General features: G+C 43.4%; 2 protein-coding genes across 2 annotated transcripts; both read left to right on the forward strand.

The window, feature by feature from the left end:
* Positions 1-159: 159 nt before the first annotated feature.
* LOC125725373 (checkpoint protein HUS1-like) lies at positions 160-3,669 on the forward strand. Its single transcript, XM_049002236.1, has 8 exons — positions 160-304; positions 657-784; positions 887-1,063; positions 1,514-1,621; positions 1,729-1,803; positions 2,007-2,106; positions 2,443-2,565; positions 3,157-3,669. Exons 1-8 carry the CDS (start codon positions 253-255, stop codon positions 3,237-3,239), a joined length of 846 nt encoding a protein of 281 aa, XP_048858193.1. The 5' UTR covers positions 160-252; the 3' UTR covers positions 3,240-3,669.
* A 901-nt stretch (positions 3,670-4,570) lies between these two features.
* Positions 4,571-9,482, forward strand: LOC125725370 (protein disulfide-isomerase A4-like). The gene is made up of 10 exons (XM_049002231.1): positions 4,571-4,926; positions 5,198-5,387; positions 5,503-5,708; positions 5,870-6,008; positions 6,299-6,504; positions 6,685-6,843; positions 6,936-7,087; positions 7,194-7,350; positions 7,434-7,667; positions 8,197-9,482. Exons 1-10 carry the CDS (start codon positions 4,848-4,850, stop codon positions 8,607-8,609), a joined length of 1,935 nt encoding a protein of 644 aa, XP_048858188.1. The 5' UTR covers positions 4,571-4,847; the 3' UTR covers positions 8,610-9,482.
* Positions 9,483-9,489: the final 7 nt, after the last annotated feature.

The raw sequence follows: 9,489 nt of genomic DNA on the forward strand, positions 1-9,489 counted from the left end.
ATGTGATTAATTGTATTACATTGATTTTACACTTTATCGGAGTATTGGGACGTGTATATCTTAAATTGAATGAAGGCGCCCTCTCGTGGCAATAATGAAGAAATCGTAGCGTTTCATAGAGCCCGGTACAAATCTCCGATCCACTGTTTCCGAGGGGACCCTAAAAACGACGTACCAGTGGCGGCGCCATACAAACGTATGTTTATGTGTGTCGAGTATTTTCATTGTAATAAGCTGTTGTATACCTAAAAAATGAGGTTTCGGGCTAAAATACTGGATGTGGGCTGTCTCAATAGTTTTACACGTGAGTATTATTTATTTATCATCTGCTTGTTACAATTTTTTGACAGACGGCGACTTCTGTCTGCATCATACACGGGTTCGTTTTTCCTCACCTGTAAGAAGACATTTCATTATTAATGGATTTGTAATGAATTATTAGTAACTTTACAACTAAACGGTACGCCTGAAATGTGCATCACACGTTAGATAAAGTAAGCGATTATTGGTGGTAAACAACACTTTCAGAAATATTACGGTATTTTGTTTAAATGTTTTACTTGATTTCTGCGCAAGTTGGTCGTTTGCTGGCTGTTCTGCCTTTGCAGGTATAATGAGACACGTTGCTGAATGAGACGTTGTTTGCTCCACCACAGGTGTCGTTAATACCATCTCCAAACTGACCAAAAGCTGCACGTTGCGGCTCACTGCTGACAACCTGTACTTCATGCTTTCTGACAAGGTAGCCAACGGGGGCGTCAGCATGTGGTGTGAGTTAGACCAGGTAATCTTGCCGCGGTGTTCTTTGCACGTAATCCACCGTTTTAATCTTTCAGCGGTTAATGGTGGTTTGAGCAATGAGGGGTTCCTGTAAATAACTTCGCAGGGCAACTTTTTTGATGAATTCCAAATGGAGGGTGTGGCATCGGATGCAAACGAAATATATCTGGAACTTGTTCCGGAGAACCTTTCCCGTGCTCTCAGAACAGCCCAGAATGCCAAGTCCCTGAAGGCGAAGCTGACGAAGAAACATTGCCCTTGTTTGACTCTGGCAGCTGAGTTGGTAAGAGCAGCAGGCTGACTGCGTCCCGTAAGCCTGTCGGGTCAGGACTGGGGTAAATAGCGCTTCTAATGTTCGCCCTGGATCGTCTCGCTAAATGAAGGGCCAAAAGTGGCCCATTTTCTCTAATATTGTGTGCTATTGTCAATCTCAAGTACTGGGCGTTTCGTAGATATTTATAGATATGTTTTTGCTGTCTAAATTACAAATGTGAATGGTCTTGCTTAGTAACTGATCTGATAAGTAATCTGATAATGCTTCAAGGTGAATTAATTTCCTGTTTAACAAAAGAAGCCTCCTCTTTATTGGTCCTGCTTCTCTTTATGTCATTTGGCATCAGATGACGTTGCTTTTGAGTTATGTTCACTGGCGTTAAGAGCATGCAGGTTCCAGAGCAACAGAATTGTGGCACACAGCTTCTGCCGTCGTGAAATAGTCCGTTTCCTCCCAAAGCCATCTCTGTCCAGCGTCAGCCGAGTCGTCACACACGACATTCCCGTGGACGTCATTCCCAGGAAACTCTGGCATGACTTCAGGGAACCCACTGTGCCGGATTTCGATGTGAGCCACACTCCCGCACTTCCTTAGGACAAAACTGAAAGGTTATCAATCAAACGCTGGTTGTATTGGGTTAACACTGGCATTTTTGTGATTACTCATTTGAAAAGGTCAGTATATACCTTCCTCCTCTGAAGACAATGAAGAATGTGATAGATAGGATGAAGAACCTGTCAAATTTTCTGGTGAGTGCCGTTTAAACTTAAGCGTTTTTCGTACAGTAGCGCTACTTTAAATACCACTTAAGGATTTCATGACGACTGTGTAATACGTACATGATAAAAATAAAATATTTAATCATCTACATCAGTAAAAGTGAATAGCCCAGCATTACACGTCTGAGATGTTGTACGCTCTAATCGATTGTACTGTGTTGTCCTTCATATAGGTACTAGAAGCAAATCGAAGTGGCCAGATGAATCTGAAGATTGAGACAGACTTGGTGTCCGTCTCCACTCACTTCAGGGATCTGGGAAACCCTCCCTGGGGTGAGTCGAGATCCTTAAAAATGGGTCACAGCAGAGAACACCTGCCGGTTTCATTCACCTGGGGGGGGGGTGTGTTCCTCGAAGCAGGATTTCTTACTTAGCTGGGTTAACTTACGATAGAAGTCTTGATTGTCCAATAGGAGTTTACGTAAGGAGCATTCCTATTGGACAGTCATGACTTTTGGCTTAAGTTAACCCAGTTTATAAATCCTGCTTTGTGGAAACCCCCCCCCACCCCCCCCAGCTCATTTCCATTGGTTTGTCTTCACGCATGTATGTGTGACCTTGTCACATGCAGGGCATCCTAATCAGCTCATACTGTCCCCGTCTCCTTAGATGACGGTGGGTCCCAGGGTGCCAGTCAGGACCTGGAGACCATGGCCCAAGCACGTGTGGACATCAAGAAGCTGCAGCAGTTTCTGTCCAGCCAGCAGGTCAACCCCAGCAAAGCCATGTGTAGTAAGCTGATCCGGGTCCGGAGCCTATGGGCACAAGGCAGGGAATTTGATAACTCCAATCAGCCTCAACGTGTTTTTGGACTGTGGGGGGGGGGAACCAAAGAACTCGAAGGAAATCCCACAATGACGCAGGGAGAACATGCAAACTCCACATACATAGAGTCTGGGGCAGATACTAAAACCCCATTCCCAGAGGTGTGAGGCCAAAGTGCTAACCACTGCACCACAGTGCTAACCACTGCACCACAGTGCCACCCCAGTCCCAGGGGTGTGACTTCACAAATGTCCTTCTGGATGAATGGACAAAAATTCCCACAGACACACTCCAAAACCTTGTGTAAAATGTCCCCAGAAGAGTGGCAGCTGTTATAGCTGCAGAGGGGGAACCAGCTCCATATTGATGTCTATGGATTTAGAATGGGATGTTATAAGAGTTCCCGTGGGTATAATGGCCAGGTGTCTCAATACTTTTCTCCATTTACTGAATAATCTGGCTGGACTTCCCGCATTATTTAAATCAGTGATGTGCGTGAGGCGCTGGCTAAACAGGACACTTTTGTTCTTTACCCTCGTTCCCTAAACTGTCCCGTAGATATTGTGGACAAAAAGATGGTTCACTTTGTCTGGCTACATGAGAACGCGTCCCTTCAGTACTTCATCCCAGCCATGGCGTGAGGAGGGCGGCTGTGTTCCAGATCTGCGTGAACAGAAATCCAGTGGACATGGAGTGAGAGAGTGCGGATGTGCTTCCCCTGAGAACCAGGGCCTGGACGAGGAGGACGGCCTGCTCTTCTTTGGTGGTGCATGGTGGAGAAAAATGACATTGCTGGAATTCAACCTCCAGTAGATGGCTGTATTTCAGAGTGGCCTGTGTTTTATACAGTCAAGTGTATCACTCTGTCCATTTTAAAACTGCTCATTTAGAATATGAACAGCTGTAAGAACATTCTATTAAATGTGTTTCTGGCGTTGGGTATTTATCTGATCTACGAAGTGTTTGTTGACAGGAGTTCAGGGATACGTTTTCTGTTAATGGGTTTTTTGCTTTACTATCACAGAAAGAGCTACTTTGTGCACTTAATTAAATACGTTTTTTGACAAGTGATTTCCATTTGTGAGTAGTGATGAAGCCGTCTCCTGTAACACCGCCACCTTCCGATGCAAGGTGGCGCACTAGCCCCTTTACACCCAACACTATAACTAAGTCATCTGATTATAATTGTATTACTTTTTTATTATATTAAGAAAATAGCGGTTTTTTTGCATGGCATCTCTACTTCCGATGGTTGACAAAGCCAAAGAGAGTCAGTCTCCTTGGTCCCGTATCGGTTTTTTACTTGGTATCGTAAGAGGACTGAAACTGGTCATAAACATTTTTCAAACAGTACCCGTTTCTATTGCATGGTTTGTGGTCCTTTCGGTTTAATCACGCTCGTCGGTTGAATGATCCATGAATTCATTCATTGTGAAAGGTTTTCGCGGCTCCTCCTCGGGGACTTCTCACCTTGTTCGGGCCTCCGGAGGATACACAGAAACACTTGCGAGACTAATTATGCTTTAATTAATGAATTACATTGTACCAATTTTCCAGCACGATTATCTTCGTCGTTATGACACATCTGTCCCCGGAGTAAATACCCCAGGGTAAGGAAATGTAAATACGTGTGAAATATTATTGAATCTACAATTTTTATTTACATGTAATGAATATTAATAGGGAGGGAAGACGTATGATGTACCACAACAATTACCATTTAAATGTCTTACAATTCCATAAATATATACTGAAAAGATTTCTTGTATAGCATCTTATTTAAAGTCAAGTGGACTCATTTTCCAAGTTCGTGGCCAGAGACTAGCAACTTTGCTTTCCCTGATTACTACGTAAAAAGGTTTTCCCCTTTTATAGTGTCCAATAAGATTACGGCCATCGCCCGGATAGCCAATAAGAGGTCACAACGTCGTTCCTGCTTCTAGTAAAGTGGCAATACGCGATTGGTGCGCTGCAAAAGTTAAAAGCCAATGGGGCCGTGGCAAGTCAGTCAATCTCAAGTTTGACACCCTAAATTTAAACGCTGTATGTGGTCGTGTTTGGCTTAAGTCAATAATCTGAAGCGTTTAACGAGGAGCAGTTAGAGTAAGGTAGCTGCGGCTGAAGGTGGTTGTAGGTGTGCCTGAGCAGCTCTAGCCCCCACTGAGTACTGCGCTTTTCCGCCAAGGCTGCACCAGCGGGGCATCAGCCGGACATCGAGGGTTTGGACGTCAAGTGCGCCGTGCAAGAAAATGAAAGGAAAGACCGCATTTCTACTAATAGCTTTACTGGGTGTTTCCCAGCTGCTAACGGTAACGCGATGTGACGATGGTAAAGTATGCTTACATTTCTCTGCACGTTGTTTTTAGTGCTTACCTATTCACGGAGTCCGTATTGTGCGTGTTTGTGCTTTGGCGATTAATTTCGATCCGAACGATCGCTGACGAAATGCGTTTGATCGCGCGTTGCGGTGCTCTGTCCGTATTAACCGTAACTCTTCGTTAATTGCATTAATCGCAATGTATTTGGTGCGCTAGCGCTTACACACCGTTCGCAGTTGCAAGGCCTGTGCACAACGTTGCAGCTTTTATGTGTGTTGCAGATGAAGATGCAGAAGGGATTGACAGTGACGACGAGGGTGGTGACGATGATGATGATGATGACGACGAGGAAGAAGATGACGATGATACCGAGGTCAAGGAAGAGAATGGCGTATTAATTCTAACTGACAAAAACTTTGACACCTTTATAAAGGACAAGGATACTGTGCTTGTGGAGTTCTACGCACCATGGTAAGTGAATGGTCTGATGGTAAAAAGCTGTATGATTTGAGGGCTACAGCCGTTTGGCAATATGGTGTGAAGTTAACTGATTTGCATCTCATGGTTTCCTGCTTTTGGTTTTCAGGTGTGGCCACTGCAAGCAATTTGCTCCGGAATATGAGAAGATTGCACAGACGCTTAAAGAGAATGAGCCTCCTATCCCTGTGGCCAAAGTCGATGCTACCAAAGAGAGCACGCTTGGGAGTAGGTTTGACGTCAGTGGTTATCCCACCATCAAAATCCTCAAGAATGGAGAGCCAGTGGACTACGATGGTGATCGATCCGAGCAAGGTATGGTACCCTGGAACTGACAAATGAATAGCGGCTTAAAAACAGTGTTTACATCTTGTTTTATTGCATGTTTGCTGGTAAGCTACTGTATGTTTTAAAATACTCATTTTTGATGTCCTTTTCCTTTTTGATCTGATCTGAAACGCAATCGTCTCTTTCAGCGATCGTATCTAGAGTGAAGGATGTAGCGCAACCAGATTGGAAACCGCCACCAGAGGCCACGATGGTGTTGACAAAGGAGAATTTTGATGAAGTCGTCAACAATGCTGACATTATACTAGTGGAGTTTTATGCACCCTGGTAAGATGAGTGCCGTCTTTGTTTTTAATGTAATGGACAAAACTCAATGAGCTTAACCTTGTTTAAAACAAACTATCCTATGCTGCCTTAGTTTGGTTTAAAGTATTTGATTTCTGGAGCTGAAGTATTGTGGATGGTCACATGACCCAAATTGGCAGTTCTCGTATCGGGCCTATTTTATTTATTTTAGCTTAATGTTTAAGCTGTGTAGATGATCTTGAAGATAAGACCATGCTCAGTCAGACGCAATATGAAAATTGAATGAACTGAATGCAGCGTTGTGTGTAAAGGTGCGGCCATTGCAAGCGACTCGCACCGGAGTACGAGAAGGCCGCCAAGGAGCTGCAGAAACGCACCCCCCCCATTCCACTGGCGAAGGTGGATGCCACTGCGGAAAGTGAGCTTGCATCAAGGTTCGATGTGTCTGGTTACCCGACACTTAAGATCTTCAGGAAGGGCAAACCTTTCGAATACAATGGACCACGAGAGAAATTTGGTAGGTTTCTGCAAGGTTTCAGCTCCTTCCTTGGAGACCCCTTAGAGGGCACGGATCTTTCGTCTTAAGTTTATTGCGATTACTGATACAGTGCAAATGTGTGGTTTGACTAAACTCGTGCATCTTAAATGACTGCACAGCAGTGGTGTGTGTGTAAAAAATTAGGTTTCTTTTCTCCAGGTATTGTTGATTATATGAGTGACCAATCTGGGCCACCATCAAAACCAGTTCAGACACTCAAACAAGTTCAGGAGTTCATCAAAGATGGCGATGATGTCGTCATTGTTGGTGTGTTTGCCAGTGATCAGGATTCTGCATATGAAACCTATCTTGAAGCTTGTGAGTACATATATTGGGTTAGATTTTGCACAAGTGGTTATAGATTTGAATATTCAGAGCAACTGTCACTGACTTGACATCTTTCTTCACAGGTAATAACTTGAGAGATGACTTCAAGTTCCTACACACATTCAATAGTGATGTTGCAAAGTTTCTCAAAAGTTCTTCTGGTCAAGTGGTTATGATGCAACCTGAGAAATTCCACTCTAAATATGAGAAAAAGTCAAATATACTGACAATTACAGTAAGTCTTGTAAATGAATAGGGGGGGGAAAAGGGACTATATCAAGATTAACACTTTAGTGCTTAAATCTGTGCTGCTGTTCAATGCACATTCTTTCTTGCTACAGGACTCTATCTCTGCAGCTGATGTCAAGGAATTCTTTAGCAAACATGCACTTCCACTGGCTGGGCATAGAAAACAAAGTAACGACGCAAAGCGCTACGCAAAGCGACCGCTGGTTGTCGTGTATTACGGTGTTGACTTCAGCTTTGACTACAGAGTTGGTATGTGTTTTGCCTTTTAAGTGAGTTTCTTTGAGTCGATTGCTGAAAGGTACCAAAGTTTATGGGTTCCCCCCTCCCCCTAGCCACTCAGTTTTGGAGAAGTAAGGTACTGGAAGTGGCGAAGGACTTCCCAGAGTACACCTTCGCTATTGCTGATGAGGAGGACTATGCTGACGAACTGAAGAGCCTGGGATTAAGTGAAAGTGGGGAAGAAGTGAATGTAGGCATTCTAGCTGATGGAGGGAAGAAGTATGCAATGGAGCCAGAAGAATTTGACGCTGATGTCCTGAGGGAGTTTGTCAAGGCCTTTAAGAAAGGTGAGCTGACCGAAGCAACCAGTGCTTTCCCAAACTCCAGTTTTGCCCAAAATGGTCTTGTCAACTGGATGTAGATGGATTACGTGTGTTATGTATGATGCAGTGAAATTTCGTGGTAAAATTCTGGATAATTACCGTATCAGATTTTAATTATTAAAACCGTGGCTGATGACCGCACTTTGGGGGGGGGGGAAATAACATTAAACACATGAACCAAAGTAAGCGACAGTCTCCCAGACACAGCTGCCGCATGCAGTGTGGGTTTGTTTGTCAGTGAGAACATGGCGGTAGGCAGTGATGGCACTCGAGCCTTTTATTAATGCACATTTGACATGGTTTTTATATATTTATGTAAGGTATTGTTTAAGTCTAATTTTGACTATTAAATACATAACTTGGTGGTTATTTCCGCTTATTTAGTACCTTTTATTTCCTCTGCACATTTTAACAATACGTGTGTGTGTGTGTGTGTGATGGCTTATTGGTAGTGTCACCCTCTCTTGAAATGTGGTCTGTTGGTGTCCCACAGGTAAACTAAAGCCAATTATAAAATCCCAGCCCATTCCAAAGAACAACAAGGGTGCAGTGAGAGTGGTGGTTGGGAAGACATTCGATGAGGTCGTCATGGATCCCAAGAATGACGTCCTGATCGAGTTCTATGCGCCATGGTGTGGTCATTGTAAAAAGCTGGACCCGGAGTACCTGGCTCTTGGAAAGAAGTACAAGAATGAGAGAAATCTGATTATTGCCAAGATGGATGCAACTGCCAACGATGTTCCCCACGAAAGCTACAAAGTTGAGGGGTTTCCAACCATTTATTTTGCCCCCAGTAACAACAAGAAGAATCCCATTAAATATCAAAGTGGAAGCAGAGACTTGGATGGCCTCTCCAAATTTTTGGAAGAACATGCAACAAAACTATCTCTGAAGGATGAACTTTAATCCATTCATGAAATTGCTGAGGACTTTGAAAGGGGACCATCTGCCGATGCAGTAGTTGTGGCCTGTGGGGTTTCGGTAATGAATCAGTAATGCTAGGTAGCCCTTTGAGTTCAGGGGTATTCACCCTTTTAGAAGTCCATGTTTTCTGAAATCAAGTTGGGGAAAACCTGCACTGTTTACCAGTCTATTTTGTTAAATCTTTTTAAATAAAAGATTAAAACTACAAATTTCTTGTTAAATTGCCCGTTTCAGCAATTAACCTCTGTGGTGCATCTTTTTTCTATGTATTTGGTAAAATGTTATTTGCAACACGCATTTGTGTTTGAAAATGGAGAAACGTCATTGAACGCTAGCAGGCTTGATTTATGCGAAAGCCACTCGTTTAAAAGTAAGTTGGGCAACTTAACACTCAGTGAATTAAAGTAGGTTATTACATATTCAGGGCTTCGGCGGACGGTAGTCCACACTAACTGACCCAGTTTTAATTTTTAAGCTGACAAAAAAATGAATAACTTAGTCCTGACCAATTTCATTCGATATACCATGTAACCATGTTAACTGCATGACCTGTGTGTAAATGGCTGTTTCGCATCGGTAAAGACTTGACACTAGTAAGACAGTTTGCTGGTTCTAAATATTCCGCCTTAGGCGTCCGGGCCCTTTGCAAATGGCCTGGATCCCTCCCGTAAAATCAGTGTGAGTGAATTTGGGTATTAAAAATAGTTGGGTGAAACGTCAGCCGAAGTGCTGGTTTCAAATCGGAAAGCGAGTTATTTCCCGTTCTTCTACACTTAGTGACACTAATGTAAGTGAACGGAAAGTTGTTTGGTCGTCCATGCAAGCTTCTATTTGTCAATAAAACATTTCTCTGCACCACTGT

Source organism: Brienomyrus brachyistius, unplaced genomic scaffold (genome assembly GCF_023856365.1).
Source record: "Brienomyrus brachyistius isolate T26 unplaced genomic scaffold, BBRACH_0.4 scaffold65, whole genome shotgun sequence".
Lineage (NCBI taxonomy): Eukaryota > Metazoa > Chordata > Actinopteri > Osteoglossiformes > Mormyridae > Brienomyrus > Brienomyrus brachyistius.

What these genes read in the sequence shown, in the direction of transcription:
- LOC125725373 (XM_049002236.1), top strand. Translation starts at nt 253, where the DNA reads ATGAGGTTTCGGGCTAAAATACTGGATGTGGGCTGTCTCAATAGTTTT. An exon ending in TGACTCTGGCAGCTGAGTTG is followed by an intron (nt 1,064 to 1,513) that starts GTAAGAGCAGCA and finishes TTCCTCCCAAAG; the next exon opens with CCATCTCTGTCCAGCGTCAG. An exon ending in CCACTGTGCCGGATTTCGAT is followed by an intron (nt 1,622 to 1,728) that starts GTGAGCCACACT and finishes TCATTTGAAAAG; the next exon opens with GTCAGTATATACCTTCCTCC.
- LOC125725370 (XM_049002231.1), top strand. Translation starts at nt 4,848, where the DNA reads ATGAAAGGAAAGACCGCATTTCTACTAATAGCTTTACTGGGTGTTTCC. An exon ending in TGAAACCTATCTTGAAGCTT is followed by an intron (nt 6,844 to 6,935) that starts GTGAGTACATAT and finishes CTTTCTTCACAG; the next exon opens with GTAATAACTTGAGAGATGAC. An exon ending in TGTCAAGGCCTTTAAGAAAG is followed by an intron (nt 7,668 to 8,196) that starts GTGAGCTGACCG and finishes GGTGTCCCACAG; the next exon opens with GTAAACTAAAGCCAATTATA.